This window comes from Leucoraja erinacea, chromosome 28, assembly GCF_028641065.1.
Source record: "Leucoraja erinacea ecotype New England chromosome 28, Leri_hhj_1, whole genome shotgun sequence".
Lineage (NCBI taxonomy): Eukaryota > Metazoa > Chordata > Chondrichthyes > Rajiformes > Rajidae > Leucoraja > Leucoraja erinaceus.
In genome coordinates, this window is record NC_073404.1 from 32347034 (window position 1) to 32364767 (window position 17734).

The 17734-nt window shown below is 45.3% G+C and overlaps 1 protein-coding gene across 7 annotated transcripts in view; it reads right to left on the bottom strand.

Moving 5' to 3' along the window:
• Positions 1–17354, bottom strand: part of synrg (synergin, gamma) — a 123760-nt gene extending 106406 nt beyond the window's left edge. For 5 of the 7 annotated variants that reach the window (XM_055658211.1, XM_055658210.1, XM_055658208.1 and 2 more), the window contains exons 1-2: positions 17239–17354; positions 4118–4158 (exon numbers count right to left, since the gene is read on the bottom strand). In XM_055658211.1, coding sequence (XP_055514186.1) covers positions 4118–4158; positions 17239–17285 — 88 coding nt within the window. In that variant the 5' untranslated portion in view covers positions 17286–17354. The remainder of the gene's footprint in view (positions 1–4117; positions 4159–17238) is intronic. The other 2 variants (XM_055658214.1, XM_055658213.1) reach the window with 1 other exon arrangement.
• Positions 17355–17734: the final 380 nt, after the last annotated feature.

A 17734-nucleotide genomic window follows, 5' to 3' on the forward strand; every position in this document is an offset into this window, starting at 1 on the left:
CAGGACAGGGGGAAGGGTCTCCACCCGAAACGTCACCCATTCCTTTTCTCCAGAGATGCTGCCTGTCCCGTTGAGTTACTCCAGCACTCTGTGAAACGTCACCTATCCATGTCCTCCAGAGATGCTGCCTGTCCCGCTGAGTTACTCCAGCACTTTGCGTCTACCTTCGAGATAATTACAAATATCTATAACCCACCGAGAGAATAAATTTCTCGTCTTTGCTTTAAATGGGCAACCAGGTTAATTGATGCACCACAGTTTGAGATATATCTACTACAGGAATCATCCTCTCAGCATCTAACACTTCTTGGAACCTTATATGCTTCAATAAGATCACCTTTCATTTCATTCTCAAATGAGTGCAGGCTCAGTTTCTTTCCATTAATCAACTTTTGAATACCAGAAAGCAACCCAGTGAATATAAGCACCACATTCAACTAAGTATTTTGTTCCTTAAGTATGTTGGTCATCAAAGTTCTCAGTAATTACTGCTTTGTATTTATTGATTGTATACATTTCTCCATGGTGAAAGAACATGGAGAGCCTACTGGTACCCTGAGGCCCTCTGACACTACTGAGCAGTTCATGCTACTGAGTGACTTTGTGACAATGATCAAGTATTTACTTATTTGGGAAAGCTCTCTCCTCAGTTGAGAAACAAACATGAAAGTGGCTCATAACTATTGGGCATGTCTTCATTGTTAACTCAGTAGAGAAATGACATGTTCATCAATGCAGCTTGAGTTGCAATAAATTAATATGCTGTACAAATGATAAGGCAATATTTGGTGAAATTTGTAAATTTGGAATATCTAACACAATTGCATCAGATGCCATATTTTATTTTGCATGTGCCCTGATTACATCCTTGTAATTGAGGCAGTGCCGCTTAGGTTCACAAGATTGATCCCTGGGATGGCAGGAGTGTCATATGAGGAAAGATTGAAAAGACTAGGCTTCACTGGAGTTTAGAAGGATGAGGCGAGATCTTATAGAAACATATAAAATTATAAAAGACTGGACAAGCTAGATGGACGAAAATTGTTCCCAATGTTGGGAATGTCCAGAACCAAGGGCCACTGTCTTAGAATAAAGGGGAGGCCATTTAGGACTGAGGTGAGAAAAAATGTTTTCACCCAGAGAGTTGTGAATTTTGTGGAATTCTCTGCCACAGAGGGCAGTGGAGGCCAAATCACTGGATGGATTTAAGAGAGAGTTAGATAGAGCTCTAGGGCTTAGTGGAATCAAGGGATATGGGGAGAAGGCAGGCACGGGTTATTGATTGGGGACGATCAGCCATGATCACAATGAATGGTGGTGCTGGCTCGAAGGGCTGAATGGCCTCCTCCTGCACCTATTTTCTATGTTTCTATGACAGGTACAAAGTGCTGGAGTAACTCAGTGGGACAGTCAGCATCTCTGGAGAGAAGCAATGGGTGATGTTTCGGGTCAAGACCCTTCAAAAGTACCTTCTCTAGACATTATAATAAAAGCCTTTTCTCGTCTCCACCGGTCCCCCTCCTCTTGGACTCCCCGGAATGGCCTTTTACCTGACTAGACCTAATTATAATAAAAATGGCTCCAGAGTTGAATGCCCTGCGTAGCGATGCTTGAGGTACCCTACACAATCTAGTCATATTTAAAGGATTGGGAAAGGAATTGTTGCAAGTAATACAGAGTGAATTATGTTCTAGCTTGGAGCAGTTCCTGAACCGTTTTATATTATGGCAGAGAAAAAAACTCAATCACGAACTGGATGTGTGTTATTCCAAAGATAGATATGGATCACATGCAGGCAGAGGAGATTAACATGTGAGAAGTGAGAATGTAGGAAGTTTAGATACAGGGAACTGCAGATGCGGGTTTAGAAAGAAGACATAAAATGCTGGAGTAAGTCAGCTGGTTAGGCAGCATCTGTGGAGAGCACAAGGGCCTGTCCCTGTGCTGTACTGTTCTATGTTTTATGTTCTAGATCTGTTGCTTTGGATGTGAGATATAAGATAAATTAGCTTCTTTCACATCTTTGCAATAAATTAGCTTCTTTCACATCTATTGTGTAATTTGAAGTGTATTTTGCAAACATTCATATGCAGTTTGTATCTGCTACTATTCATGTTTTTGGCATGATACATTTTTTTTTGCAGTTTTATAGTGTAGGTGTGGTACGGTCATTTTATTGTTTATTTCATCCACCAACCTATCATCACCCCAGTTTCCCAACTAAAGGTAGAAGCATAACAATAATTAACTCATTTTAAGTGTAACAAATGATAACAGTAGACTGCAAATAGATTGTAGCATATGCGATCTCCCACTTATTTCTGATAATTGACTAGTATTAAAGGCTTCCCAAATATCAAGCAAACAGCACCAAAATAAACATATCATTTTCAATTATAAACAAATACTATGTCAATTTCTGTACTGTGAGAATATTAAACATTTTCTTTAAAAGATAATTCAAAACTACAATGCAAATTAAGCCGTACAGATTGACATCTGGTTCTGTGCTTTCCCTTTGGCCTTCTCTACAAATCAAAGGGTGCAGTAAGAAAGAAAATTAAAATGTAATGTCACACATTTCACAAAAGATTTGAGAATGGAAACACACCAGAGTGCAGTAGTGCAGTATGTGGACCAAAATGTCTTGCAATTTATCTCTATGCTGAGCTAGCTGATAGCAATTTGGTTCTTCCTAAGGATCTGTGTCCTAGTCCTAAAATAGGGAGAGGGCTTGTCAAGGAATCCTGCTGTTATACCGATGGTAACAGGGAAAAATACTGAGCGTTTTTTTTTAAATGACAAATGAAGCAAGGAGAGTGTATATAGGTTTACTGGTAATGAAAAGATAAGTGAGTAAGTGTAATGTGAGAAGGATATACCAAAGCTATAGCGATCTTGCTGTCAGCAGTGGCTTTATCCGCTCCCGGTTTGACCGTCACTCTATCTAGTTGGCTTCTTCACCCACTGCCGTCGCCGCCTCCTCTTTCTCCCACTGAGGCGCTCACATACTCCACCTTGGAAGCGACAGCAGGTGAGAGGGGAGGGAGCCTCACAGTAAGATGCCAAATGAACAGAGGGGCAGGTGTTCCAGTGGGGAACGGACAAATTCACCACTGACGGCAAGAAACATCAGGTGAGAGGGCCTCGCACCTTGCGAGTCGGGAGTGGGGTCGGAAGCCGCCACATTTTCTGAAGAGTGTTTTCATGTGTCATTTTAAAAAAGAGCTCAAGATGTTTTCACTTTTCACTCTCATTTAATGTACAAAGCACATGTAACTGTGCAAGCAGTAAAGTACTGGTGCTGCCATTTCAGTCTGCACAAGTTATATTAGCATTTTATTTTATCTTTAGTTACATATTTTGTATAAGTCGCACTCAATGCAGAAGAGTTTGTTCAACACATTCTGGGTTAAATACATGTTCCAGCATGTAGTTTATTGAGATTCAAAGTTCATTATTAGACTGTTATGGTAACCCACGAATAACAGAGAATTCAGCAGGTGCCTTGTATTTAGTGGAAAGTTAATGTATGTATGGCAAATGTGTCCATGGGTGACCATATGAAAGCAGCTGGAAACAAGCTGAAAACCTGGTTACGTTAAACTATGAGTGTCAGTGAGATTGTTTTCTTTCAAAGAAAGTGGTGTGCAGAAAAAACAGCAATGGAGGAAAGAAAAATGAACAAAGGTTAATTGCTTAGTTATTTTTATACGATGAGTGTTGGAGGGAGGGTGCAGTGGAAAGGAATGTGTCGCAGGTGAATTATTTCATATTTCCAAAAGCATCACCAGCAAATAATCACTGCATCATTTTTCTTATTGATCAAAAGATAATAAGCAGGGCCAGCTGATGCACAACACATTGTTTACAACATTTATATGTATTTCCCAATTTAAAAATGTTTTAAGCCAAATCCAGCAACTGAATAATAATTTACTCAGAGCTCATTAGTGCATTAAAAGAAACACATGCAAAACTGGGGCATTGCAATGAATGGTTCAAAGAATGATGGCAATATAGTGATACAGGATACATAATGGTGAAAAATGTTACATGGATACAAGAGGAAAGCATCAAGATATGCATGGTAGAACTGCAGCAATGCCATACATACCTTGGGGAGGAATTAATCCCCCTGATACTGGGAACATGAAGCTGCAAGCAAAGACCAAAAAAAACATTAGCATAAAAGATCTTTACAAGTTATGAACAGAATTTGAACTGGTCTGTCCTTAAAATCTATATTAAACTACAGAAAAATAATCTTTACACAAAGGGCAAAATACCCTGCAACAATTGATTACTCCGTCTACAAATAGTTCAAAAAGAAAAATGAAGAGGTGTTTAGAAAGGAGGGGGCTTGTTGGAGAAAAAAGGAAGTCAGGGGATCGGGCTGACTTAAACCCCGAAGAAGAAGCACAGAATCGATTTATTGTTACCTTCTCCACGTTAACAATGATCGATTGTACATTTACCTTGATCTCCATCCTCCGTCTCGTTTTAACACCTTACATTTCCTTATCTCTGTATCTCCCTCTCCCCTGATTCAGAAGGGTCTCAACCCAAATCACCCATTCGTTCTGTTCAGGGATGCTGCTGAGTTACTCCAGCATTTTGTGTCTATCTTCACAATTGATTCAACTTGCTGGATCGGCTGTTCCCATGTTAAATATTAAAATAATTCCATGCCAAAACTTTAATATCACAGTTAAAAAGCCTAAAATGGCCACTCACTTAAGGGTGTGTTTGCTATATTCATCTTTTGGCCTTGACCATTTTAAGTAATCCTTAATGGATGCAGCAATTTCAAGAGCCCCATTTTACAAACCAGGGACACAGATTTAATGTGATGGCCAAAAGATACAGTGGGAACACAATGATAAACTTTTAGTTCAGGTAGATTTATTATTATTTAGTCTTCTAACCCTAGAGTGGATGAAAGCAGAGTCAACCAGTGTTTAAAAAAATAAACTAAATATTGTAGAGGGGAAATAATTTGCAGGGCAGAGGGAAGTAATACAACAGTACTGACTGGATGGTTCAACATAGCATTGATTCAACGGGCCAATTACTTAGCTGTATTGAGATGAAATGCTTCGACCCCAACGCCAAGCATTTTCTCAAAAAAGAATGATGTAACAATCTGCACAAATGGAATTCCCCTTTTAAAAGAACAATGAGTAAATTACAGGCTGAAAATGGAAAATTCAGTTTAAAAAAAAAAATTAAAAAAATGTGCAAAGCACATTGAGATAGCAGCTACTGCTAGTTTGTCCAAATTCAAATTTTCCCTTTTCCAGATATCGACAAAAATAAAAGCTATCCATAAAAGGACATGCTCAGCATATCCTGAATATTTGCAGTGATATGTACATTAATGCTTTTGATACTTATTCACAGGATGTGGGTGGTGCAGGTATTCATGGTATTTATGATTCATCTCCAGTCGTTCCTGGACTTGGGAGGCAGCCAAGAGGTAACCACGTTGGTGCATGATGGTTCTCATGTGCAAGGCCAGGAAAGGGAAATAAATGTCTCTGAAGAGCATGAGTAAACCAGATGGGCCTGGTTAACATGATAATCCTGAAGTTTCATCATTTACAGTTAATAAGATTAATTTTATTAGAAAAAAAATTCTGGCTTTTTATTAGTTAAGTTACAAACTGAAAAAGGATTTGAATTAATCAATGGCCTAAGTTGTTGGCTATTAGTTTAGTAACACCCATCACATTGCTATTGTGTTTAAGAGGGAACTGCAGATGCTGGAGAATCGAAGGTTACACAAAAAAGCTGGAGAAACTCAGCGGGTGCAACAGCATCTATGGAGCGAAGGAAATAGGCAACGTTTCGGGCCGAAACCCTTCTTCAGACTGATCGGGGGCGGGGGTGGGTGGGGACAAGAAAGGGAAAAGGAGGAGTAGCCAGAAGGCTGGGGGATGGGAGGAGACAGCAGGGGGGCTGAGGAAGGGGAGGAGACAGCAAGGCTGCTGCACCCGCTGAGTTTCTCCAGCTTTTTTGTGTAACATTGCTATTGTGCCTTTGTGCAGTACTGCAGCTAGTTACCAACCTCAGAGCCCACTGGAGTTTTGTTTTAATATCAATAATGTTACCTATGCATCATTAAATTATATGATCAAGATTTGTCTTCACCTCTTGGAAAAATGAGTCAGCAACTCAACAAAGTCCACCAACTTCCACATCAAATTTGTATCAGACTACTGCACCACCCTTAAGCACTGACAGAACCTCCCACATATTAACTGTTACACAGTATTGGTGCAGAACTATAAGCCTGCCTCAGTGTCATTAAATGTACACTAGGTCACAACCAAAATACAAAGTGCTGAAAGAAATCAGCAGGGCAGGCAGCATCTGTGAAAGAGCAGACGATATTTTGGGTCGAAATCTGTCTTAAGACTGATAGGAATAGGGGGAAGAGAAAGCTTGAAAAGAGAGGTGGAGCAGGATAATGCTTGGCAAGTGATAGGTGGATAAGGTTATGGGGCGGCGGGGGTGGCTGAAGGGTGGAGTAAGTGACAAAGGCTAGAGGTGCAGACAAATGGGCGTTAATAAGGAAAGAAGAGGAGGAGTAAAATATTAAGGGGGGGGATGGGATAGGGGTAAGAATGAGAGGGGATAAAAGAGCAATGGGGATTCGGGGGTGTGAAATAGTGCGAGAAGGAGGGCAGTTAAAATCTTCTCATTCTTATTGCAATTCCCATACAAAACATTCTGTTATTGGCCTCCTCCATTGCCAGAGCGAGGCCACATGCAAACTGGAGGAACAGCACCTCATATTCTGTGGTACACAAAAATGCTGGAGAAACTCAGCGGGTGCAGCAGCATCTATGGAGCGAAGGAAATGGGCAACGTTTCAGGCCAAAACCCTTCTTCCCTTCGCTCCATAGATGCTGCTGCACCCGCTGAGTTTCTCCAGCATTTTTGTGTACCTTCGATATTCCAGCATCTGCAGTTCCTTCTTGAACACCTCATATTCTGGTTGGACAGTTTGCAACCCTGCGATATGAACATTGAATTCTCTAATTTCACGTAATATCCCCGTTCCCCTCTCTTTCTCTTTCATCCCAGTACGCACACATTCCTCCCCCCTCCCCATCCCCCAACCCGTCACAACATCTTTCCCCTCCTTCTTATCTCTCATCCCCGTCCCCCATTCCCCTTAACCCACCCCCCATTGCATTCTACCTATATCCTTCACTCTATCTTTACAGTTCAGTCCTCCTATTCCCTCCTTTTCTAACACGATATTGTCTCCTTTTCTCCTCTAGTCCAAGTAACTCACTTCATCCATTTGCCAATCACCCCCTCACCTGTTTTCACCTGCTGCTTGACAGACTGTGTCATGCCCCCACTTCTCTTCTCCAGCTTTCTCCCCCACACTCCAACCAGTCTGAAGGGTCCCAACCCAAAAGGTAATCTGACCATTCACTTTGCATAGGCTGCCTGATCTGCTGAGTTCCTTCAACACTTTGTATTTTGCTCAAGATTCCAGCACCTGCATCTCTTGGCTCTACTGGATCATAATCAATTACTGTGTGATCATGACGTGAAGAATGCTAGCAAAGGAGAAGACCAGACCTGCAAAAAACAAGCAAGTTTTTTCCTGACCTTAGAATATAAACCGAGCAAATTTCATCTCTTAAATCACCACATTGATTATTTTTAGCTTCAAAATCAAACTACTGACAGAAAACCTTTACAATTACTAAATTATGTCAGTACATTTGAAATAAGAACACCGAGGTACTAGTGTTTGCAATTATTTACTTAACTTAGGACCGGAGAATCCAACCTATTTATTAAAAATCGTGGTTCTGGGTGGGAGCTATAACTGAACAGGCTTTTCCATCTGAGATTACATTTCTTTCACAGCGCATTACCATTATGACTCATAATTGAACAATATCACACATAAACAATAAAAAAATATTAACAATTATTTATGCAATGTGCCTAATAACTGCTTAAAGAGAATAAATATGTTAGTCTCGACAGTTGGTGAGCAAAAATCCTACTCGAGAGACCTAAAGTAATCAAAAAACAAAGTGCTGGAGGAGACAAAGAGGTAGAGAAATGGAGAGAGTGGTCAGGGATAGTCCAAGTGAATTTCAGGAATCCCTCTGTCTCCATCACAGGGTGTAGACTATCAACTGATGTCTACTATCCTCACCTACAAAGCCCTCCACCATTTGGCCCCCACATGTCTCACTGACCTCCTCTCCCCCTACCAACCCTCACGGTCCCTCAGATCCACATCTGCCGGTCTCCTCTCCATCCACAAGTCCAACCTCCGCAGTTTAGGGGACAGAGCTTTCTCCAGGGCAGCTCCCAGGCTCTGGAACTCCCTCCCCCCAACTGATCCGCAATTCCGTGTCCCTCACCATCTTCCAGTCCCGCCTCAAGACCCATCTCTTCACCTCTGCCTATCCTTAGCCCCACGTCCCCCTCCCTTTTCGTCTGTGCATTAATTGCCTCATATTGTGTTTTGTATTGAATTCTGTCTTTACTTTGTGTACTAGTCATGTCTCTACTATTTATTTCATTCCCCTTACATGTTTTTCCTCTACCTGCTAAATTTTTGTAAGGTGTCCTTGAGACTCTTGAAAGGCGCCCATAAATAAAATGTATTATTATTATTGTTACTATAAATCCACTGACAGTTTCCTTGACACCTCTTCCAATCGTGCTTCTTGCAGGGACGCCATCCCTTACTCTCAATTTCTCTATCTCCGTAGCATCTGCTTCCAAGGCGAGGCTTTCCACACTAGGATGGCACAGTGGCACAGCTGGTAGAGACCTGGGTTCGATCCTGACCTCGGGTACTGTTGTGTGCAGTTTGCATGTTCTCGCTGTGACCACGTGGGTTTCCTCCAGGTGTTCTGGTTTCCTCCAACATCCCAAAGACATGTGGGTTTGTAGGTTAATTAGCCACTGTAAATTGCCCCTAGTGTGTAGAGTGGATGAAAAATTGGGATAACATAGAACCAGATGGTCGAAGTGGACTCACTGAGTCAAAGGGCTTATTTCTATGCTGTATCTCCAAACTAAAGTCACCCTCCAACCAATGTTATGGAGGAAGTCCTTTCCTACCTCCCCTCAGTCTCCTGCTGTTCCGTTTTCACTTCCCTTCTTCCAGAAGGACCAAGGATAGAGTTCCACTGATCCTCACTATCCCGACTCCTCCCCAGCTACATTCAACCACCCCTTTCCACAGTGCAGACACATATATAGCACAGAAACGTGCCGATGCTGACCAAGATGCCCCATCTACACTAGGCCCAAATGCCTTTGTTTGGCCCATAGTCCTTTAAATCTTCCTTTACTCTGCTTGGTTTGCTCACTCCAGCTCACCCAAACCACCTCCTTCCCAGGTACCTTTTCCTGCAACAATAGGAAATGTTAGAACTATCCCAACATTTGTTCTCTCAATTCCATCCAGGGACCATAGAAACCTTTCCAGACGACACAGAAATTTAGGTACACCTCTTCAAACTTTACCTACTTCATTCGGTGCTCCCAATGTGACCTACTTTACGTCAGTAGAAATCTAGCAAATCTTTGAACTTTAACTGTTGATCCGATTTTGTTTTGAAAGTCACTAATGGAATCTGCATCCACCACTCTCCAACAATGCATCCTGGATCATAACTACTCCATGTAAAAAGATCCCCTTTACATATTGTAAGATTTTCTGGCAGTCACTTTAAACCTATGTCCTTCGACCCTTAGTTTAGATTAGTATGTTATTGTCATGTGTATCGAGGTACAGTGAAAAGCTTTTTGTTGCATGCTATCCAGTCAGCAAAAAGAGTATACATGATTACAATCCAGCCATCCACAGTGTACAGATACAGGATAAAGACTATAACGTTTAGTGCAGGATAAAGTCCAGTAAATCCAGTATACTACATCCCAGTGTATAGCTAGTACAATAAAACATATAATAATTTAACAATATGTCAAAATATTGCACGGTGGTACTCATTAATTATCATGAAATATAATTATCAAGCAAGTAAAGAAAAAGACGATAATCATGTATTTTTACAGAGGTGGCGGCCCAGCATCAACTCACCCTGACTCTCCCGCAGCTCTAGGTCTTCACACCTACTCACATGCGCACACACACCCACCCGCACACACCCACCCACCCGCACCCACTCACACGCACACTCACCCACACACACCATCTCACTCACACGCCCACCCACTCACACACACCCGCCCGCCCGATCGCACCCCACTCACACCCGCCCACCCCACTCACACCCACCCCACCCACTCACACCCACACACACCCACCACCCACCACACACCCACCACACTCACCCCACCCACCCACTCACACCCACCCACCCTCCCACCCACCCACTCACACCCACCCACCCACTCACACCCACCCACCCACTCACACCCACCCACCCACCCACACCCACCCACCCACCCACCCACCCCCACCCCACCCACACCACACACCACACCCACCCCACTCACTCACACCCACCCGCCCACTCACACCCACCCACTCACACCCACCCACCCACTCACACCCACCCACCCACTCACACCCACCCACCCACTCACACCCACCCACCGCCGCTGTCGCCGACATTTACCGTCTCTGTGCTGCCGACACGTATCTCTACTCCAGGCCCCCCCCCACGGGCCTCCACCAGGGGCTCCGCCGACCCTCGCCGCTCCACCGGCCACCAGCGGGCCAGAGCCGTCACCTCCCCAGAATTCCAAGCTCAGCACCAGGCCCACAACCTCCACCATGCAGACGGCATGTGGTCTGACTCTACTGGGTCCTAGTGCTCCTCCCCTCCTACAGGGAACATTGGTAGCATACAAATCTAACAATGTTTCCCGACTTTTAATAAAAATGCTCGTTATACACTTGATGGGAAAAAAAACCCACATTACTCTGCATGAATTAACACTTTTATCATAAAAACACACACATATACACACACACCAACGTTTTAGAAAGCTGCAACATGACATCCTGACTCTTGTACAAATCCCTCTGTGCATAAATGTTGTGAAGAGTCTTGCCACTGTCTGTCAATTTTCCTTTTATATTCGACCTCCCAATGTGCAACATCTCACGCTTGCTTGGATGGTAGATGAAAAATGCTGGAGTAACTAAGCATTGGGTGACATTTCGGGTCAAAACCCTTCTTCAGACCTTTCTTGACCCGAAATATCACCCATTCCTAATCTCCAGAGATGCTGCCTTTCCCGCTGGACCAACAAAAACTTATATATCAGGCTGTTATTCATTAATTACAGCTCAGCATTTAATACCATCATCCCCTCCAAGCTGGTTTCCAACATCTCAGATCGGGGTCTCTGCGCATCCCTCTGCAATTGGATCCTCGATTTCCTCATCCACAGACCACAGTCTGTCCGTATTGGTGGAAATGTGTCATAGTAGAGAGCATGCTGACCAGTTGCATCGTGGCTTGGTACGGCAACCTGAGCGTCCAGGAACGGAAAAGGCTGCAAAAAGTTGCAAACTGCCCAGTCCATCATCGGCTCCGACCTCCCTACCATCGAGGGGATCTATCGCAGTCGCTGCCTCAAAAAGGCTGGCAGCATCATCAAGGACCCACAACATCCTTGCCACACACTCACCTCTCCACTGCCATCAGGTAGAAGGTACAGGAGCCAGAAATCTACAACATCCAGGTTCAGGAACAACTTCTTCCCCACAGCCATCAGGCTATTAAACACAACTTCAAACAAACTCTGAACTATAACAGCCTATTGCACTTTATCTGTTTATATATATATACTAGACTAAGTGGGACCCGTTGGGTCCCAGCATCACACGGGAGGGCTGGTCACCAATACTGCTAGCCAGTGGGGGGGGCTGTCTGTTGCGCTAGTATGGGTGTTGTGGGCCGAAGGTACTGGTTTCTAGAGGGCTAGTATAGACATTGTGGGCTGTATGGATGCCTGGGCAGGCATCCAACTGTTGCAACGATTTTAAAAGCCAAGCCAAGGCAAACAATTGGGCTGCTGCCACCGAACAACCAAAATTCACTTTGTGAACACAAACTTTTTAAAAAGGGCTGCAGCCACTTTACAGCCGCATCGAGGGGACTCACCATGGAGTAGACGTGCCTTCAGTGTTATTCGCAGCTCAGAGAGCCGTGAGCCGTGACCCTCTCGCTTTCTGGTTCTGGCAGAGACTGAGTGAGACACGACACTTCCTGGTTTTATAGTCCCTCCCCCTGCCGCCAATGGGGGCAGCAGAGAGAATGGGGAATTTTGTAAAAACATCAATATATCTCTCATTTTTCATCGACGGAAAAGATCCTCCGCACTCATACGGCGGAGGGGGGCTCTGAGCGAGGTGGCCAAAAATGACGGCCGTAGGTGGCGGCATTCTCTCGGAAATCGCTGCACAGTCGGCCAAAATCGGTCAAGATCAAAGATTTAGTAATATATAGATATAGATATATATATTCAATGGTATATGGACACACTGATCTGATCTGTATTTATGCCTACAATATTCTGTTGTGCTGCAGCAATGCAAAAATTTCATTGTCCTACCTGGGACACATGACAAAAAACTCTTGACACTTCACTTGAGTTACTCCAACAATTTGCGTCTATCTTCGATTTAACCCAGCATCTGCAGTTCTTTCCCACACATGGATTAAACTCTATCTGCCATCATCTGTAACATCCATTTCCTGCTGTACACTTTGCCAGCCTTCATATGTGTGCGTGATGTGTGCAGTGTTTGCGGTGTGTGTTTATCACACACACAACAAAAGTTGCAGACCAGATCCCTGCGGACCACCACTAGTTAGAGACCTTAAGGCAGAAAACACCCTGAGGGGTGTTTAATATTTAATATTCCTATTAAAATTTAAAAAATATTCCTGGTTTTATCTTCCTGAATCTTATTCAATGCAGTAATCATTTGCTGTTCGATTAGCATAAAGCTAAACTAGTAATGCCATCCACTCGAATCCCATTTCTAGCCAATTACAGATAGAACCATAATAACATGACCAGGCAGGGGATGGAATGAGGAAAAGAAACATGGTTTTTTTTGGACAATGATCAGTTTGACATTAGCAATATTTGAATTACATTTCTTTTTATTATGAAGGTGGTTTTCAAAATGTCTGCTTTAAAACATAATTGGTGGCCCTAACTTTTACTTTCTTAATGAATTCATGCAATTTCTAATTGCCCTTGAATATTCAGTCAATATTCAGAAAGGCAGTCATGGGACAACCAGTTTGGTTGATTCATTGTCACTTACAGACCAGACAGGAATTATTATTTTTCTTTAAAAGTGAATCTAATATGTCAAGCAGTTGCAAAGTAATTCAAGTTTTAATTATCAAAACTTCCTCAGTGACCACACTGGAATGTAAATTCATGCCTTTGGTCCTGGATTTTGGCTGATACTCCAGTAACTTAACCACTACATTACATAGATACATAGACAATAAGTGCAGGAGCAGGCCATTCGGCCCTTCGAGCCAGCATCACCATTCAATGTGATCATAGCTGATCATTACCACATCAGATAGATGACTGTATGGTTATCTAAAATAGCAGAGTAAAAAGAATTGTAGGTCACAAATTCTCCTTCCATGTTTTGCTACAGGGATTTTTTGGTAAGCAGTGCTCAACAAGCCAGCAGAAAAATCAACCATTCATTCATGCCAGTTGTGTCCAAAACTAAACATAGAAACATAGAAATTAGGTGCAGGAGTAGGCCATTCGGCCCTTCGAGCCTGCACCGCCATTCAATATGATCATGGCTGATCATCCAACTCAGTATCCCGTACCTGCCTTCTCTCCATACCCTCTAATCCCCTTAGCCACAAGGGCCACATCTAACTCCCTCTTAAATAGAGCTAATGAACTGGCCTCAACTACCCTCTGTGGCAGAGAGTTCCAGAGATTGTGTGAAAAAAGTTTTTCTCATCTCGGTTTTAAAGGATTTCCCCCATATCCTTAAGCTGTGACCCCTTGTCCTGGACTTCCCCAACATCGGGAACAATCGGAAACAATAAACATTAGGTGTAGCCAGGCCTCCTGAGCATCAAAAAATATAGTTCATGTTATATACTTACACACTGGGGACATAAACGAGACAATTTCAAAGCAGTTTTATTCAATCAACCCAACCCTGAGAAACTTCATTGTCATGATTATTGGAATATGATTATTGATTTTATGAATGCTTTTATTACACCATCATTGTTTTAAATGCGAGGAAGCGGAAGAACAGAGAACCGGGGAACTGGGAAACTGCGATCAAATTGTTGAATCCCTCGTTAATCAAGCAAGTTGCACTTGTCCACATTGGACCACTTGGACAATAAAAACACTTATTTAGGCTGGTTTTTTTATAGACTACAGCTCGGCGTTTATAACCATCATCCCTTCCAAGCTGGTTACCAAGCTCACGGAACTGGGTCTCTGCGCATCCCTCTGCAATTGGATTCGCGACTTCCTCATCCACAGACTGATCGAATTGGCGGAAACACTTCATCCTCAGGAACAATTAGTATGGGGTGGGAGATTGCAATCTTCACGTGGTCCACCCTGTTTTGACAAATGCAATCAACCCGGCATGCACAATCAAATAAGATCAAATAGAACAAGTTGTCCGACAACTTTAGGCTGTGCATGCCATACGCAAGAAAAAGAAGAAGGAACAGGAGCACCTCAAGGCTGCATGCTCAGCCCCCCTGCTTTACTCACTCTATACCCATGACTGTGTAGCCGAACATAGTGCAAACTCCATCATCAAGTTCGCCGACAACACCACTGTTGTGGGACGAATCACAGATGGGGATGTCAGAGAATCAAAGTGAGATTGACCGAGTGACCAAATGGTGCCAGCACAACAACCTGGCTCTCAACATCAGTAAGACCAAGGAACTGATTGTGGACTTTGGTCGGGGAAGGTATGCGGACACACAATCCTGTTTATAGATCCCTTCGATGGTGGAGAGGGTCAATAACTTCAATTATCTGGGCGTGCATATATCAGAAGATCTTTCCTGGACCCAGCACACCAATGCAATTATAAAGAAGGCACATCAGCGACTCTACTTACAGAGATTTGGCATGTCGAAGAGGATTCTCCTAAACTTCTACAGTAGACAGCATTCTGACTGGTTGCATCGTGGCCTGGTTTGGCAACTCCAGGAGCGGAAAAGACTACAAAAAGTTATGACCACTGCCCAGTCCATCACCGGCTTTGACCTCCCCAACATCGATGGGATCTATCGTAGTCGCTGCCTGAAAAACGCAGCCAAAATCATCAATGACCCACACCATCATGACCACACACTTATTTCACCATTGCCATCAAGAAGGCACAGAAGCCTGAAAACTGTAATGTCCAGGTTCAGGAACAGCTTCCTCCCTACAGCCTGAAGAAGGGTTTCGGCCCGAAACGTCGCCTATTTCCTTCACTCCATAGATGCTGCTGCACCCGCTGAGTTTCTCCAGCAATTTTGTGTACCTTCCTCCCTACAGCCATCAGGCTATAGGGAGGTTGCGCGGAGTCGAGGTCACGACCCGTGACCTGTACTGTTGCCACGCAACGACAACTGGAGGGCACGCAGTGAACTACAGGTAAGCATTTACTATGGCTGTCAGCACAGCCGGCCCTTCTTCTGGCCCAGCATCCGGACTGACTGCACACCCGCGGACCCCGGGCCGTCGATCCCCGCGGCCGGGGGTGGGAGGAAGAGGTCAGGGTGCCGCTGGGTGTGTGGAGGGAGCAGACCGTCCCCAACTCTGCTGCAGCTGACGTTGCCTGGAGCCGCGGCCCTGGCCCCTCGCCCCTTCTTCGCCCCAGCCACTCTCCCCCCGGCCCCCCACCCTTTCTTCCCCCCGGCCCTGCTACACCCGGCCCTGTGTGTGCCCTGCCGACCCACAGACCGTGACAGTGCGGCCAACAGGGGGAGACAGGGCGGAGGGCGGCCATGGCCGGACAGCGCTGACCCCGGGGCGAGAGTGCGGTTGTCCCGGGGGAAGTGCTCCTTCGGCCACTTACACCTTGGTGCTCGGGTTCAGAGCAAACCTTCCCGCTTTCAATGACAGCACCCACAAGTATTTATAGCGCAAAAAATGACAATTTTGGCGGTTTTTAACAGGTAAGAAGGTATGCGTCCTGTGTGTTAAGTGTGTGCTGGAGGCTGCCATGTCCTCCACGTGGATTGAGCTGCTCCGTGCGTCACGCCCTTTGACCCGATGACCTTACATGCAACCCTCCTATTAAACACTACAACAAATAAGCTCTGAGCTCTGAACAGCTAAAGACTATTATTATTGCACTATATATTATTTATTGAATTTTTTTTAAACTTCTCCCATTATGTACTTTGTTTACATATTCACATATTCTGTTGTGCTGCAGCAAGTAAGAATATAATTGTCCCATCCGGGACATACGACAATAAAACACTCTTGACTCTAAATTAATAATGTTGGATGAAAAGAGATAACGTCAGATGAAAGATGCATGAGGGGCCGATTTCCTTCCACAACATCAATTATTCAGTGTACTGCACATCACGTTCCCCTTCAGATTAAACAGCAACTCCACAGTTTGGGAAGAGGGATTAAATTCCTGCCCCTCTTCCACTCTGCCCATTTTAACAACAATAAGGGAGGGGATGGCTTTGGTTAATTTCAGGCTGAGAGCGGATGGGCGGGAAGGGCTGGCGGGGGACAGACACAGAGCCGGCAAATGTGGAGTCTCTCACTCGCCGCATGAAACGCGAGTGGAGCGGCGCTGCCCCGCTACCAGCCCCCGGCTCCGGCCCCGGCTCCGGCCCCGCCATCAGCCTCCGGCTCCGGCCCCGCCAGTCCCCGCCAGCCGGCTCCAGTCACCGCCAGCCCCCGCCCGCCACCAGACCCCGGCCCCCGCCATCGCCATCAGACCCCCGCCAGGCCCCGCCATCAGCCCCCGACTCCCCGCCCCGCCCCCGCCATCAGTCCCCGCCCGGCCCCGCCAGCCCCGCCAGCCCCCGGCCCGGCCCCCCCCATCGCCGCCAGTCCCGCCATCGCCGCCAGCCCCCGCCAGCCCCCGCCGGCCCCCGCCAGCCCCCGCCGGCCCCCGCCGGCCCCCGCCGGTCCCCGCCAGTCCCCGCCGGTCCCCGCCCGCCCCCGCCGGTCCCCGCCAGCCCCCGCCGGTCCCCGCCAGCCCCCGCCTACCCTCTGCCGCCTCCAGCGCCGCCGCCTGATCCTGGTCGCGACGCCATCTTGGGCCAGCTCCTTGTCAACCACCAAACACTTCCGGGTTCAACCCCGCCTCCCACAGGTCAGCGCCCAGCCGCCTGTCAATCAATGCCAAGGATTCTAGAGGAGCTACAAGATACTGGTGTCAACAACACACATGGTTCTAATTCATGCACAGTTTTACTTTTCGTTCAATGCAACAGATATTGTTCTGATTATGTGTATGAAGGAACACTTCGGACTAGACTAAGCTGACTAGTTAAGGGTAAGGGAAAAGAGTGATATAGACAATAAACAATAGGTGCAGGAGTAGAGGCCATTCGGCCCTTCGAGCCAGTTGTGATTCAATGTGATCATGGCTGATCATCCCCAATCAGTTCCCCGTTCCTGCCTTCTCCCCATATCCCCTGACTTCACTATTTTTAAGAGCCCTATCTAGCTCTCTTTTGAAAGCATCCAGAGAACCTGCCTC